This window comes from Castor canadensis, chromosome X (genome assembly GCF_047511655.1).
Source record: "Castor canadensis chromosome X, mCasCan1.hap1v2, whole genome shotgun sequence".
Classification (NCBI taxonomy): Eukaryota; Metazoa; Chordata; class Mammalia; order Rodentia; family Castoridae; genus Castor; species Castor canadensis.
The window spans coordinates 121,203,661-121,221,401 of record NC_133405.1 but is presented as its reverse complement, the minus strand read 5'-3'; the positions used below and the strand labels follow the sequence as shown (position 1 = coordinate 121,221,401).

Genomic DNA, 17,741 nt, shown 5'->3' with positions numbered 1-17,741 from the left:
AGGAACAAATGGCTCATAGCTGGGCTCCCTGTGCTATAACCTATCTTGATGTAACTCATGCACACATCAGCCAGTTTCTTGTCCACTCTCCCCATACCACGTCTTACAGCTCCCCAGCAGCCTTCCAAGTCTGAAGTTTATGGGCTTTCCTTTCCTGAAACTGCTTACAAGAAAGACCAGGACTAAAGAGTGGCAGGCCTCCTGTTCTTATCCAGTGCCCCTGACTCCTGAGGGAGCCCTTGCAAAGATGAAAGTATAGACCTGACTACCGTTCCTACTGAGGGATGACATGGAGTATCCCCAACCCCATTGGGAAGAAAAAGTACATTTTGTGTAACAGAATGATTTCCTGAACTATTACCTAATGTCCTCTTCATTTTGGGGGACCACATCTGTCCCAATGCCCTGTCACCACTGACACTAAGACCTCCATCATTTCAATGGGAGGTAGATGTGGCTGAGAATACAGGAAACTGTTCAGGCTTTGACCTCTAAAATAGGCTCTTTTGAAGGCTCATTGGAAAAAGAAGAGTTAATAAAATGAAGCACCAAAAGGGTACATCCCAGAAATGTTCCCTAAGTTATTAAGAATCAGAGGCCAAGCAGACTCAGGACACAGAATGTTTTACTATCAGCTCAGGAGTGGGGAAGAACTGGAATTAACAAAGGGGAAATTTTATTCATTCTGTGATTTGAGTCTTATGAGCCCTAAAATCGGGCCTCAGACCCAAGGTTGAGTACTTTGGTGCTCAGATGAATTCCTATGGAAATACCTAGATGATATGTGGGCCATGATGGAGCCTTAACACATGTCAACAGAGGCTTGTAGAAGGTGCTGGGCAGACACCTGAAATTCCATTGCTCTGACCAGATATGCTGTAATCCAAGGGCAGGTGCCTCTTCTTACACCTGATTATGTGGTGTGGTGTAGTGTAGTGGACAGGAAAATGCCTCACCTGCTTCCTTTATGTGCTTATAAACATCATCAGAACCAGCGGAGGAATATGGAATGTCATCATGAGCCACAAAGTCAATCTGTTGAAAAGAGAGAAGAGTGACGTCATCACTGGGTTGGAGGTGCACGGCTGCAGATTTGGAGGGGACTAGTGACCCCAAAATGTCTTTTTGAAATAAAGCAGTTGTACATTACATTTATTGTGTGGATCGAGTCCTTGACTGAAAAGTATTTCAACAGTTCCTTCCAATTTCCAGGAGATCATGGGAACTAGAACAACAATGTTTGGTTCCTCTCCTTTGCTAGTCTTTCTACTTCTGATAGTAGATTTTCTTGGCTTTCTGTTTGTCTGCCTCTAACTTTCTCATTCATAGAACTCAATTCTTTCTCAGATTTTCAGTACCCTTGCTGGATAAGGAACTCAAATCTCCATTTCCTGTCCCATGGCAATCAATACCCCTAACACTTAGGTCAGAGTATCTATTGTGAAAACAAATTTGTATCTTTTCTTATTTGATCCTCATAATCTTGTCACGTAGGTAGGGCAGGCACATAGTACTACTTCAGTTAGGACATAAAGTAATAAAACTAGACAGCTTGTTAGTTTTGCCCAAAGTCACACAGCTTGCTACTGGGTTGGAAATGGGTGTGGGCAGCCAGGAACCAGGCCAGACTCTCTTAACTCCCACTGCAGTCCTCTTTTCTTGCCACTTCTTGCTGACACTTTAAAATCAACCTGTCCTGAATTTAATTCCCTTTTCCTGAAAACTGGTGCCTCCTTCCAATGGCACCCCCATTTTCTCAGTTTACCTAAACCAAAACCTTGGGATTGACCTTCTTTCCCTACTTCCTTCATTCTCCATAGTACATACGTCACAGGTTCCATTGGTGGATGGGTGTATGTGCATACATACATGCATTTGCGTATGTACATGTCCATCACTTCCCTCTCCATTGCCCCTATACCAACCTCAGGGCCTTATCACCTGAATTTTTAAAAAATTTTTCTTTTATTCATATGTGCATACAATGTTTGGGTCACTTCTCCCCCCTTCCCCCGTCCCCTCCCTTAACCCCCCTTACCCTCCAACCCCTCGCTACCCAGCAGAAATTATTTTGCCCTTATCTCTAATTTTGTTGAAGAGAGAGTATAAGCAATAATAGGAAGGACCAAGGGTTTTGGCTAGTTGAGATAAAAATAGTTATACAGGGAGTTGACATGCATTGCTTTCCTGTACATGTGTGTTACCTTCTAAGTTAATTCTTCTTGAACTAACCTTTTCTCTAGTTCCTGGTCCCCTTCTCCTATTGACCTCAGTTGCTTTAAAGTATCTGCTTTAGTTTCTCTGCGATGAGGGCAACAAATGCTATCTAGTTTTTTAGGTGTCTTACCTATCCTCATACCTCTCTTGTGTGCTCTCGCTTTATCATGTGATCAAAGTCCAATCCCCTTGTTGTGTTTGCCCTTGATCTAATATCTGCATATGAGGGAGAATATATGATTTTTGGTCTTTTGGGCCAAGCTAACCTCACTCAGAATGATGTTCTCCAATTCCATCCATTTACCAGCGCATGATAACATTTCATTCTTCTTCATGGCTGCATAAAATTCCATTGTGTATAAATACCACATGTTCTTAATCCATTTGTCAGTAGTGGGGCATCTTAGCTGTTTCCATAACTTGGCTATTGTGAATAGTGCTGCAATAAACATGGGTGTGCAGGTGCCTCTGGAGTAATCTGTGTCACTTCTTTTGGGTATATCCCCAAGAGTGGTATTGCTGGGTCATATGGTAGATCAATGTTTAGCTTTTTAAGTAGCCTCCAAATTTTTTTCCAGAGTGGTTGTACTAGTTTACATTCCCACCAGCAGTGTAATGAAGGCTATTCTAACAGGGGTGAGGTGGAATCTTAGTGTGGTTTTAATTTGCATTTCCTTTATTGCTAGAGATGGTGAGCATTTTTTCATGTGTTTTTTGGCCATTTGAATTTCTTCTTTTGAGAAAGTTCTGTTTAGTTCACTTGCCCATTTCTTTATTGGTTCATTAATTTTGGGAAAATCTAGTTTTTTAAGTTCCCTATAGATTCTGGTTATCAGTCCTTTGTCTGATGTGTAGCTGGCAAATATTTTCTCCCACTCTGTGGGTGGTCTCTTCAGTTTAGAGACCATTTCTTTTGTTGAGCAGAAGCTTTTTAGTTTTATGAAGTCCCATTTATCTATGCTATCTCTTAGTTGCTGTGCTGCTGGGGTTCCATTGAAAAAGTTCTTGCCTATACCTATTAATTCCAGAGTATTCCCTACTCTTTCCTGTACCATCTTTAGAGTTTGGGGTCTGATATTAAGATCCTTGATCCATTTTGAGTTAATATTGGTATAGGGTGATATACATGGATGTAGTTTCAGTTTTTTGCAGACTGCTAACCAGTTTTCCCAGCAGTTTTTGTTGAAGAGGCTGTCATTTCTCCATCATACGTTTTTAGTGCCTTTGTCAAAGATAAGTTGGTTATAGTTGTGTGGCTTCAAATCTGTTTCCTCTATCACCTGGATTATTGACACCAACTTGATCTGGGCTTCCTCACTGTGCGCTCTCTCCTTTCCAAGCCATCATGTGGTGTGTCCTCCTTAAACAAAGTTTTCTTCTGGTCTTCCTCATACCTGCTAATCTTCATCCCTGTTTCCTATTATATCAAGCAAAGGCTCCTTGCACAGCTTGCTTTCTTTTTCTTTTTCTTTTCCAGTGCTGGGGATTAAATCCAGGGTCCTGCACATGCTAGGCAAGTACTCTACCACTGAGTTACATCCCAGCCCTTCCTTGCACAGCTTTAAAAATCTTTTATAATGAGGCTTTACTCCACCTTGAGGGGTAGTTTATAGTAGTAGCTAAATTTGCCAGTATGATTCCTGCCCCACCACTTACTAGCTGCATAATTCGTAAGTTAGTGGGAGGATTCAGTCAGGATTTTCCAACTTAGAACCAGTGACATTGGGGACTAGATAGATTTTTTTGCGGGGGGGGGGGCGCTGTCTGTGCATTGGAGACTGTTAGCAGCACCCATGCTTCTACCTGCTGGATGCCAGTAGCACCCTCTAGCTATACAACCAAAAATGTCTCCAGATGTAACCAAATGTCCCTTGCAGGGCAAACTCTCTGGATAAAAAGATATAATTATGTAACAGTGCTTAGAAATAATAATTGGTACATGGCAAGTACTCAATAAATATTATTCTTAATTCTATTCTCAGTACTCAAACTTAGTTCCTCCTCTCCAGTGTGTAATAATAACAACTTCTCAGAGTAGCCATGAGATTGAATTCGATTCATAGAATAGCAAAGTCCTTGGCTCTGTGCTAGGCACATGGTAAATAATAAATGGCATCTGTCATTATCATTTTTAGTAGCCTCCAAAATGCCTGTCACATGTTGACTATACAATAGATGCTTAGTAAAAAAAAATGTTAGTGAATACTGGAAGTAAATCATATTGTAGTTTTCCCTTTTTCTTTTTATTCTCACCAGGAAATTGTCTCCTCTGCTATTACCCATGCACATTTGTCAGTGTTCTCTATTCTCTTCTGCATTGCGAATTTAAAAATAGAAAAGAAAATTCTTAGAACAGCTTAATCTTATTTTTTTGTACTGCTTATAAAAGGGAAGAATAGCTCCTAATGTGGGGCTGGTAGGGAGATACAAAGCACATAATTTGATGCAGATCAAAAGAATTTCTCATGTTTTCAACTAATAAAAATCTTATGTCAGTAGGAATGTCAGGGTCACAAAATCACAGATATAAAGTTCTTCCCTTAAAGCCTGGCCCCTGACCTTCTGGATAAGATGTGTGTTCATTTGTTCCATGCAAAAGGAGGCCTGTGAATCTATGAGCACCAACAATGATGGCAGTAATGATGACATTCTTGGAGCTCTTGAGCCAGCCAGTTTTCCAAGTCCTTTACTTAGATTATTTCATGAGATCCTCCAAGTGGCCCATAAGGAAGATACCAGTATCATCCCTTTTTGCAGATGAGGTAAGTGAGTCCAGTGTGGTTATATATCTTGCTCAAGGTCCCATACTTAAGAAAAGAGAGAGGCACTTACACTTACGGAAAGGAGAAGATAGTGCTCCCCAGGATTGGGCAGAAGAAAGCTGCTACATCAAGTGATGCCATATGACAGCTCCTGGTGTTACCTCTTTTAGAAATTGGAAGTCTTTGGACTTTCTGCAGTCTCAGCTGCAGAGCCAGACTCCCTAATCTTGCTACTTAGAGAATGTGGGAGAATGAGAAAAGTACCTTGTGTTTTTCCAGAAACTCTGGTGTGAGAGTCCATGGAGCATCTCGGATGACTTCGTCCACATAGCGACAGTGTCTGAGAGCCTCATATCTCTCTGCTTCATTCATCACAGTAAAACCTTTGAACTTGTGGGTAAGGTCATCACTGCAAACTGAAGCAAGCAAAAGGGTTAAGCGCTGGTATCAGCCACCCTGGTGTGGATGCAGCTTCTTCAACAAAAGGAGCAGAGCCTTGCTAGGTGCTTGGTATAATAGAACTTAGTTTTTTTCTTTTTTAATAGGAACAAAGAATCCAGAGTGAGGCAAACTTAAATCCACTGGGACTTTAGAATTTCGTCTTAATGCTAATTACAACTGCATTCTCTACTGAGTCTTTTATTAAAATTATTCTCCACACTATCTAATGTGATTTTCATATCTTTTTATCTCCCTATACCACCCTTCAGTGAAAATTACTAATCAAACCTGAAATGACCAGATGAACAAAGGAGAGAGAGGGAGAGAGAGAGAGAGAGAGAGAGAGAGAGAGAGAGAGAGAGAGAGAGAGAGAAGAGAAGCTAAGAGGCCTGATTTATAGAAGGTTTGACCAATTGGTCCCAATTCTTTTACTAGATAATTGTACTCACTACACCTCAGTCCACACAATCATCTGGCAGAGTTTACCCTTCCCATATCACTTATCCTTCCTTTCTGGATCTCAGGTTCCTGAACCCTCAAATGGAAATAGTGAGATCCTTCACTACTGCCCTTAGGAAGGATTTTTTGAGGATTTATATAAAAGGGCTTTAAAAGAAATGGAATGAAAATATGATTCACTATCCTATCTTTTAAAAAGGTTGGCTAGGAAACTTCCTGATGTTTCTTATATGGCAGGAAGGCACGACATTATGGGTACAGTCCTTGTTTACCAAGATGCAGTCGAGGTCTTGCTGCAGCAGGTCAGAACTGCCCTCTCTGCAACTTGCAATGAAATTTTTTTCTTTAAAGTATTATGTAAACACAATAAATTCTCTCATTTAGGATGTAAGATGTGGTTTCCAAACAAAAATATGATAATTTTCCTAGAACCAAATCTTGTTCCACACCAGAACCAAATCAGGCCATAGAGAAGATGGAGACAACGGCCACACTCAGCGTCCTTGGAAAATCTCCTTTTATGGCTCCTTCACATGCTCCACATCCAAATCATCAGCTAAATTGCTGGCTCTGCCTTCAAAGGAGAAAGGAGATCACTTGTGAAAATATTCCTTTGGGTTTTGTGCTCCTTATTAAAGCTTTAGTTAGACTGGTGGGATAAGTTTTAATGACCTAGTGTCCTGCATGGTGACCATAGTTAACAATAATGTATTATATACTTTAAAATTGCTAAAATAGACTTTGAACATTGTCACCACAAAAAACAGATAATTTGGTGAAGTGATAGATATGTTAATTAGCGTGATTGAATCTTTCTGTAATGCATTAGATAGCTCAAAACATCACATTTTACCCCATAAATATACACAATTATTTTTTTGTTAATGATTGTCATGTGTCATAAAATAACAGGGATAAGTTCTAAGAAATGCATTTTGATTTCATCACTGTGCGAATATTCTAGAGTGCCCTTACAAAGGCCTAGAAGGTACAGGTCAATCACTCAACATGGCCTCTTGATGCAATCAAGACATGAATGAGGCAGCTGCTGTTGTACTGTTTACAGTAACTTTTGATTTAATAAGTGGGAGTATGCTCTAAATTAACAATCAACAGTATAATATAGCAAATGCATAAACCAGGAATACAGTTGTTTCATATCATATCTGTACATGGACTGTACATAATTGTATATGCTACACTTTTTACTAAGATGGCCTATACTTTTATATGAGTGGCAACACAGTAGGTTTATTTACACTAGCAGCACCACAAACACCTGAGGAATGCATTGGAGCTGTCATGTTATGCTGGCTACCAGAGGGATTTTTCAGGTCCATTATAATCTTACAGGATCACTGTCATATATGTAGTCTGTCATTGACTACAATGTCATTATATAGCATATAAGTATTAAAAAAATAAATATTTTAAGTACATGTAGAAGCCACGTTCTCACCACCTCCACTGCCCCCATCCCGCCCACTCTCTGTGTCTCCTTTGCATTACTGTGGTGGTCTCCTAACTGGGTGGAGCCTTGCTCATTCCCAACAACCTATTTTCATCAAGCATTAAAACCTGTCACATGTGTCCTTCCCAGATTCAGAACCCTTTCCATCTCTCTCAGAGTAAAAGCCAATGGTCTATGGGCACCTATTAGACCTATACCTCTGCCCACTCCTTACGTCATCTAATAATGTTGATTATCATTAAAATAATAGGTATATATTTATCGACAGGTACATTTCAACAACATACATGCACATAAGAACTAATGAATCTCTAGATACAAATGTATCTATATTTATTATATTATATATTATATATATTATATTGCCTATAAATACTTTCTGAGACCTTTCCTTTTTTAAAATTTTTATTAGCATAAATTAATTGTACAAAGGGGTTTCATTGTGATATTTACACCTTTTCTACTGTAGCAATTAATGTTACCAAAACATCAACCATGTGGCTGGCTCAAAAACTTTGATGAGTATTAGAATCATCTAAAGAGCTTGTTAAATATGAAGACATCTGGGCTTTGCTCCTTGAGCTTTGATTTGGTGGGTCTGCAGTGGAGCCCCGGCAGCTGTTTTTAGCAGGCTTCATGCAGGATTCTGATGCTGACAACATTTGCTAAACCCCGGAGGCCTTATTATGAACAACTTGAGTAAAGAGACCTGCCTGCCTTTGAGTCATCCATCATGGCTAGAGGCAGGAGGGAGAGAGGGAAAGCAGGTAGTAAAGTCATAATGACTATGTATCGATTCCCTGATTGTATCAGCATTTGACTCCATAAATAGGAATTATGTATGGACCATACTATACAATTTAAAAACTGATCTAGAACTTTCTAGATGTTCTTTAGGACTTCATTAAAAAGACTGCATCAAGAACCATACTGAGCAGAAATGGATTTCAGATCCACCAATTTTCTATTTTGAACAACACAAAACTAGGCTGGGCATTATCCCAGCCCCCCCTTTTTGAATCTGCACCTGAGCAATTTGGTGGAACTTCTACTTGACTGAGATAATGGCCTCCTGACAGACCACAAAGAAAACAAACATCCTGTTTGTGCCACTACAGGGCTCTATTTTCATATCCCAGGAGTGACCTCAAGAAGCAGCTGAACATGCTGACCAGTTATTGTCTAAACATTAATTACGCCTAAAGCAGCACTGTTGTTCTTGGGCCTTGCTTGGCAAATGCGCTCTGACAACCAGATGGAGAAGTCAGAGCAGTGGTATTCCATGGATGCATTCATTGAGCTCTCTGGGAGCTTATGCTGCAGCTAACCTATCCTGACAGCTTACTGTGCTCAAAATGAAATAGCCTGCAGGAGAGAAAAAATAGAAGTCAAACTTTGGAGCCCAACAGACTTGGATTCTAATCCCAGCTCTGGTCTTTATCACTGAGAACATTACTCAAACTCTTCCAGCCTCAGTTTCCTGGTCTTTAAAATACGGTGATGTTTTGATAAACTTGATAATCCATATGAGCAGAGAGTAATGCCCCCTAATGTTAACCATTTGTTAATAGTACTAGCAATGGGCGACCACTGATGGAACTATTCCTTTGGGTTTTGTGCTCTCTTTTCCTGCCCCAACTCCTACAAATTCCTTGCAGAAGTGGTGAAGCTCAAGTTGCTGGTAGACAGCCTGCCTTCCTGGCTGCTGTTTTTCCAAAGCCAGAGCTCCTTGCGGGATTCTGTAAGGAAGAAGATAACAAAAGAGAAGACTCCACCAAATAGTGAGCAAAGGCCAAACATCTGTAGGGCTCCAAAGCAGCAGGGGCCAGCAGCAGAGCCTCAAGAGGGATGAGGACATGAGTCCCTAGGCACCAGGGAGCCATCTCTCTGCTAGTAATTATGTGGACTTGGACAATGAGGCAAGTGCCAAAATGTCACTGGGTTGAAAACTTAGAAGCCCGTCTCTTATTTTGCAAACATTTTGAAGAGCCCAATGAGGACCAGGTTGAGTTTTCCACCAGCCACACAAAACAGAGTCTCAGAGGAATAGGTTTTTGGTTTGTTTTATGTTTTTTTGTGGTACAGGTGTTTGAACTCAGGGCCTCATGCATACCAAGCAAACACTGTACCACTGAGCTACACTCTCAGCCATAGAGGAATACTTAATTTCAATTAAAATACAATAAATCATAAACCCAAGTTTGTAGAGTAATATTTATACCTACTACAGTAGTAGTAGCAGTGGTTTGTTTATTGATCTTATTTTTATTCCCTTTCTATAAGACAGAATTGGGTGTTTGATGGTTGTTACCCTTTTTTCTAACTTTTTTTAATTGTTGTCCTGGGAGGCGGTACATTATGGAATTTACAAAGGTTCTTACAATATATCAAATATATCATACTTGAATTCCCCTCCCACCATTCTTCATCCCCCCCCTCTCCCTCCTTTAAAAATACTTTCAGGGGGGAAAAAACTCTCTGCTATAAACTTTAATATTTTTACCTGCCTTTAAATGACATGTGCTTTTAAATTAAAAAGTACACTATAAGCAAATAGTCTTGATGCACTAAAATACTGCCAACAAGATAAGCTTGCATAGAAAGTTTTCCAATCATTATTGACTACATGCTTTCAAAACTTATAAATCCAGGCATTACAGTCATAGTGCAAAGTCATGAAGTTGTGGTGTCTGTTATGGCCTAAGGTTGAGAAGTAGACTTTGGTACCTCCAGTTATCCAAGTTTCTGGTCTTTTATTGAATTATTTCTGCTAAACATCAAGTATTTCTACCAAACACCTGTCCGTGTACTTGCCTCAATGACAGTGGATTTGTGAGTGAAGTTTTTGTTCCACCCAAGAGAATTCTGACTGTGAACCTACCTGTAGATGTTAAGGGAACTACGATTAATATGGCAGGCTCTGTCAACTCACCACAAGCATTTTTGTTAACTATACATGTAATATCAAGAGCCAGCCTTTCCACCAACAAGACAGAATAACTATTCCAAGGGCTCCCTAACTTTCCTCAGTATAGAATTATATGCCATTAAGTTGGTTTGTGATATTCTGAAAAGATAATCTAACACAAAGATCTCCTCAAGGGCATGCAAAGACTTCAGGAGATATCCAAGCACAGAGAGTTTTAAAGAAATCAATGTTCAGGCCTCAAATTCTAAAAGTACCTCTTCCCCTAAAAGTAATGGGTCAGAGAATGTCTGTATATCCAAAACCACTCTTATCCCACTTTACAAAAGAGAAGTGCCATCTAAACCTTACTATGTTGCATTTCAAGCAGTGACCAAACCAAATGAAAACCTCATTTAATGACCATTCAAAGCAAGCCTGTAAAAGTTTCCCATCTTTCCCTGTCATATACACATTTCTGTTATAGGTGAAGTCCAGCGTTAGAAACGAAATATAGTAGAATGGAGAATGATGCAAATTTTGGTCTAACAATTTTGCCTCCTCTTCTCCCAACTATTATCAGAGAACACATGGCTCTTTACGGACAAGGCCCAGGAACTCAAAGCAAAAGGAGTATTGGAAAGAAATATTGAATGCTAAAAATGGCTTTTTCATGTAGTTAAGGGTAAGCATTTTTCTAGCTATTCTCAACACTCATATTGAATCCTAAAAATGGCTTTTCTCTTGTAGTTAAGAGTAAGCATTTTTTTCAAGCTATTCACTTCAAAATCACTTTAATAACCCAAAGCTGTATAGGCTGGCACTGCTGCTTCTCAGAAATGTAACTGGAATATTTTCTGGAATTATTAAATTTTAAAGATACACTGGAATAAATGCAAAGGTAAAACATTTACATAATTTTTTCAAATTTTATATGCATTATTTTAAAAGGAAGTTAAAAATCTATTTTATAAACTCACATTATAAAATATTCCATTTACAGATAGTCCTTATTCAATTTCCTCTTCTGAAATGTTTATTTTCTACTTCTTCATAACAAAAAATAAGATTACCTACTTCCAGAGCAATTACTTTTTAGTAGTATATGCCTCTTTCTATCTTTATGTGCACTGGGAAATTTTAATCATGGTGTCTAATAAAGATAATTAAGATTTTTATATTTTATTTTATATAATTATTCCCAAAGGTCAAACACTAGAACTTGCTACACACACATATACATAATACTAATATTTTAAAAAGAAATAACATAATAACATTCCTTTTTTTAATCATACTTTTCTTCTTATAAATACCATACAATTTTACCTATAAATTATATCACATAACTATGAATAGTACATTGATTTACTGTCTTATTCATAATTTATTTTATTAGATCTATATTACTTTAATCTTGACTGATTCTATTTTATATAATCCATTCCATAATTTATTTCTCTGTATTTTTTAAAGCTTCTTGAAATACATGAATACATTTGAATTAAAAGAACATTTTCTTGATTTCTAGGTTTTTAGTAAATTTAACAATGAGGACTGGTTTTGCCAATTAGATTAGTAGGTATGTTCTGCAGATTTAGTAAGCTAAAACAGCATCCCTGGCATTTTGTTTTTCAAAAAGGGTTTCAAGCAAATGATAAAAGCATTTAAAAAAAAATTATTGGATTGGTAATGGTGTAATGCAACATTTACTAATATTTCCATTTCCCCAACCCTTTCTGCCTATATCTGGTTGAATAAGTTGCTTTCAAGTAAAAGAGTAAAGGTTATAATTAAGAGTCATTTGATAAGTCTTGATCTAGCCTTTTGTTATAATTCCCAAATAGGAAGAGAGTAAATGATTCTAATAGCGTGGTAACAAATCCTTCTGCAGGTCAGGTTATTTCCAACCCATTGCTTGCAACAAATTTGAAGGAGGATCTTAACAAACTGTCACTTGATAAACCATTAAAATTATTTGTGATGACAATGATAATAAATTATTTTAAATAAATGATATCCCATTCACCTCATTAGGAGATACACTGCTAATCAAACTTATGTTTATATTTAGCAATTAGTTATCAAAATGTACAATGTGGTACTTTGGTTAGTTGTGTACTAATTTAAACACATATTTTTGCTTCAGAGAAGCATGATAGAGCAATCACTAAAAGATTTGCACTATGCATCACATTAGGAAAAAATTCTAGGAGAGAAAGAGTTTGGGGAAAAAAGGAAATGTGTAAAATATTTAAAAGTTAAGAAGAGCTTGTTGTGTATTTCATAAATGTGTGGCAGTGTACTTCAAAGTGTTACAGTATTTAGATGCCAGTGCATACATTTAAGTCATTAGGTAACAATTTTGTTTTGTTTTCCGGTACTGGGGTTTGAACTCAGGGCCTCCACACTTGCTGGGCAGGCACTCTATCCCTTGAGCCACTTCTCCATGTCCCAGCCCAACAATTTTGTTTTAAAATGTTAATATTTGACTTCCGGTTTCTGGTCTGGCATGTAATGAGCTTAGGCATCACTACTCCATTCTAAAAACAAATAAAAAAGGAGAAAACTGAAAAGTCAACAACTCTTCAAAGAGAAATTAGGTCACGGGGCAAATTGCTGACCCTAAAATTGGAGAGACAGACAGACAGACAGCAGAAACTCACAAGCAGAAACTTCTGAGGGAACCCACTCCTGAGTATGACAACTTAAATGGATAAATTGCTGGGCTTAGTGTGGACAAGTATGAAAGTTGAAAACTTCAGGGGTACATAGTTAACTATGACCCATACCAAACCACCTCCAAACTCAGGTCACCGAAACGACCAAACACCAACACTGCAGACATCTTCCTAGGGCCCCCGTAACCTAGGAGTAGATGAGCAGACTCCAGGTGGCAGTGCTCACTCAGGAAACAGTTTTCCACTCAGGACAAAGGGAAACCAACAAGGGTCAAGCTCTCTGCCTGCTCTGTGTTCCTTCTACATGACTTGCCCAGTAATCATTGCCCTTCACTATCACTCCTTCTGAAAGAACTCCTTTCAAAAGTCACATGGTCACCACCCCTCTGCAGAGGGGTTCCTCTGAAATACCCCAAAATAGTTTTAACTTGTAGAAGATAACAAAATACTTTAAAAAACAGATACACAGTTTCTTACCTTTATGGGGTTTTTTCTCATAGTAGAGGTCTGAAGGTTGATAGTGCCTATTTCAAATAGTGACACAAAAATTGATCACGCTGAATGGATATGCTGCTTCCAGAAGGGAGAAGCAGGTCTGCCCAGTCAGGTACTACCCCTTTTAGCCAAACTGAAATAGGTCTTTTGGAGGAGGAAAATTTCAATCCACACAGAACCATCCTTTGCTTTCCATAAGCTTAGGAAGTAAGCCAGTCCCTTCATTGTGAACCAAGATTGCCTAAGGTATATAAATTTCCATTTCTTTAACACGCTGCACATAAATTCAATAAATTAGCGCTATCTTGAGCCACTACTGTGAGCAGAATAAGTGTCCTAAGTAATGTAGGTCACACACAAAAGGTAAGACACTATCTTGTTTGCCCTCAATCATCCTAAACTCTGTTAGGTCTCCAAGATTTGAAATCAGAATAATATTGCTTTTTTTCTTGACCCTCTAGAAAAACTTAAATACATAAATTGGATCATGCCTCAAATACCAGGAAGAAGGCACTCATGGAAAGTATGAAGCAGTTACCCTTGCTGGCATTATTAGTCTGTCTCTCTCGAGGATCAGTGGTAACCAATCTCACGATGGTTTTTTAAATGTCATTTTAAATTTCAGGCAGAATGGGCTGACTTAGAAATATTAACCAATGCCATTACTGATGGAAGTCTGAAAGGGGTCCTTTTCAAGAAGCATAAGGAGTTTTTTGAACAAAAAAAAATACACTTCTTACCTCCTACCAACAAGTAGCTGTTGGGAAACAGTGTTTTTGCTTGCATAAGTGCCCTTGCGTGACCCGAGTGAAAAAGGTCAAATATTCCATCTGCATAGACTCTGACAGGCCTGTCAACTGTGGAGGAAAGACAGCACTGTTAACACAACTGCAGAATAAGGAAGCTCAGTCACCTTCCATGAGAGCGTCATGAGAAAGTTGCCCCGGACAAGATACAATCTCTATGTACCATCGGTTTTGCATCAGTACATGAAATTGATTTTAGAAACAGGTTCTTCTAAAGACAGCAAAGCAGAACAAAAACAAAATTAAGATCCAACCAGAACACACAGTATTAGCCAACAGAGAAGACAAACACAGAGCACTGGGGAGTTCTCTTAACCCCAGTGGAATCCAGATATCTGAGCCGGCAGAGTCAGCCTGGCAGGGACATCAAGGCACAAGGAACTGAGGAGCTCAATGAAAATGACAAATGACTTCATCCTTGAGTCTGGCAGTCCTGGATGAGGACCCCCAAATCCTGTTCTCAAAGGCAGTGACGTATGGAATCTACTCATACTGTTCAAACAGATAGTGCACACTTTTCTTCCCAACTTCAAGTCTCACTGGTAGCTGGAGTGAGTGAGCCATGGTAGGAGCGTTTACACCACAGAAATTGGCAAGTGCTACAAATCTGGACTTATTCCCCCCTGGATGGCCAGTTGTTAAACATTTACCAGCACGCTACTGCACAAGGTCACTCTAACCTTTTTGGTATGGTAAAAGAGGAGGGTCACATGCTAGAAAGTGGGGCAAGTCGGTATGTGAATGTTGCATATAGGGGTGGTGTCTGGTCAGAAATGAGCTACAAACACCTTAGCCCTTCACAGTCCTGCAGGATACCCATCCCCTTAAAATCAAAGGAGAGAGTTTGGGGGATAGGGTTCCATCAATTTGGTAGATTAAGCAAGTCACAAAATGGGAGGCAAGGGGTGGTTGCTCTATCCTGATCCCCATCCTATCTCTCTGGAAGGTGCTTGTCACACTTGTTGAAAGTTTTCTGTGATCTCAACAAAGGAAGTTTCCTTGATCTCAACAAAGGAACTAGGAAGTGAATATCCAAGAAAGGGACCCAAAAATGAATGGTGGAAGAAAGAAGTAGTTTCTCATATCAAAGTGTTCTTGTCCTGAGTACATCTGTCACCTCTTCTCCATGGTTACAGGCAACATAGAGATAGTTCATTCTTGCTTGGAAAAGAAGGAAAGAGACCTAGGTGGCCACAACAGTGTGCATTTAAAATGGAATATAAGGAGTCGGGTGTGGTGATGTGTACTTTTAGTTCCAATTACTCAGGCAAGAGGATAGAGAGTTTGAGGCTAACCTGGGCTACATAGCAAGACCCTGTCTCAAAAAAAGGAAGGAATATGAGAACTTATTCTTCCTATCTAACTTCAGCTTTCTACCTGTCAAACAACAAGAGAAGGGGGCTCCCTCCTCTTCCTACTCTCCCAAGTCTCTGGTTATCACTGTTTTTACTAAGTACCTTGATTTGATAATTACCCCATGTATACATGAATCAAAACATCATGTGATCCCTCGTAGGTATGTACAATTGTTATGTGTTAGCAAAAAATAAAAATAAAGTATAAAAAAGTAGGAGGGCTACCAGTTAAACTGAACATACACATTTAATCCACAAAAATTACCAAAAAAAGAGTTTTAAAAGTATAATTTCCCCCAGTGCTAGAGAAAACAAGGAAGAGAGCGACAATGGATGAGAGCTCAATGACATTTTGGAAAGCTGATTATCAAGTTGCCTACAGGGGACAAAAATTAGGGTTTGGGAGAGTGAATGGAGGAAAAGAAGGTAAGAGAAAAAAATGGTTGATAGGTTTCATACACATGTACCAAATAGAGCGAATGATGAAATCTCTTGCAATTGCTTTAAGTGGGGTGGGGAGGGGATCGAGGAGGGAAGATCGTGGGGGTGATCTAATCAATGTACAATATAAGACTATTCAGAATTGTCACAATGAATCCTCCCTGTACACCAATATATCCTAATAAGAATGGACAAAAAAAGAATTAGGGTTGGGCCAGGAAGAGAAAGGGATCATTGGTTCTCTTTATAAACCTAAGAGTCTTACTGACTTTTTAAAATAGATGCATTTATTATACTAATGCCATAAAAATAAATATTGGAGGGACTGAGGCTGTAGCTCAGTGGTAGAGTGCCTGCTTAGTATGCAGAAAGCCCTGGGTTCGATCTCCAGCACCATAAAAAAGTGCATTTTTTAAAAAGAAAGAAATCAGTGCAAATGTCTGTTAAATGATCTTTAGGACTTAGATTTAAAACAGTGATTACTTCTAGATGTAATTCAACATCATTAATTTAGAACATAAAGAAATATTACATTAATAGAATCAGATGGTAGAATATTTCTAATAAATTAAATTTCTCTAATAAAAAAACTAGAGACTGTATGTGTGAATAAGAACTGCAACTATTTTCAGTTAGACACTACTTTGAACAAACAGAATTGCCTTCACAGTATTATACTACTTTATTCTAAATAAGGCACAGTAAACAGAATATACTTTGAAATAACAAACTGTCTAATGAGGAATCCTGGGTTTCAATGCTCTTATTCAATTTGAATTCAATTGAGGAAAATTTGTTTTAAGATATAAACCCTACGAGAAAGCAGATGGCAGTTTTGTAAAACTTTTTGTTAAGGATTCAGAGGTGATCAGGCTAAATGAATTCAGGAAACAAGGAGGGGAAAGAAAAGTATAGAAAGAAAACATAATTACTGAGAAAAGGGCCATTTAGTAAATTTGCAGAGTTGATTTTGCAATAAGCTCACTTTTTAAAATTGCAATGTGTCAGCAATTTCCAGATTGTGGGAAAACTCTACAGGACCAAAATCAAACCAAAAAAATAAAAAAAAACCCAAAAAAACGGAATCTGGTCTCTTCTTTTCAACAAATAAATCTCATGGTAATAAAAGACAAAAGGAGAAAGGGACACCTGCAGGGAGGTATTGAGACCCTGGCACTTTCAGTTTTTCTCACTTCCTGGCCACAATAATTCTCCACCATGCACTCCCTGCCATGATATTCAGCCTCACCATATGCCCAAAGTGACAGTGCCAAGTGACCATAGACTGAAACCTCTGAAAACATGAGTCAAAATGCATCTTTCCTTCTTCTCACTTGTTTAACTCACGTATTTTGTCATAGCAACAGACAGCTGACTAACATATACCTGAACTTTCATCTGGCATCCTTTGGACTTATTTTTGGGTCACTATTTCTTGGTGTGAGGTCTCTAGACTACCATCTTCAGAATCGTCTAGGTTGCTATTAAAAAATGCAGACGGCCAGGCCCCATCCCTGATTTAAGGGTGGGGAAGCAGAACAGGTTATAAACTTCTTTAACAATCTTACCAGGTGATTCTTCACACACTAACATCTGGAAACAAATGTTCTGAGTTCCTTCCAGGCTTTTTGCTACCTTCCTCAAAAGCAGTTCATGAAAAAACCCTGCCCGCCCTCCTCCTTACTTCTCTTCTGAAGCAGACTGTTAT

The 17,741-nt window shown here is 38.7% G+C and overlaps 1 protein-coding gene across 6 annotated transcripts in view; it reads right to left on the bottom strand.

Moving 5' to 3' along the window:
• Positions 1-17,741, bottom strand: part of Pcyt1b (phosphate cytidylyltransferase 1B, choline) — a 158,767-nt gene that overhangs the window by 92,844 nt on the left and 48,182 nt on the right. For 4 of the 6 annotated variants that reach the window (XM_074063305.1, XM_074063309.1, XM_020180559.2 and 1 more), the window contains exons 3-5: positions 14,172-14,288; positions 5,244-5,395; positions 957-1,035 (exon numbers count right to left, since the gene is read on the bottom strand). In XM_074063305.1, the coding sequence (XP_073919406.1) occupies positions 957-1,035; positions 5,244-5,395; positions 14,172-14,288 (348 nt within the window). The remainder of the gene's footprint in view (positions 1-956; positions 1,036-5,243; positions 5,396-14,171; positions 14,289-17,741) is intronic. The other 2 variants (XM_074063308.1, XM_074063307.1) reach the window with 1 other exon arrangement.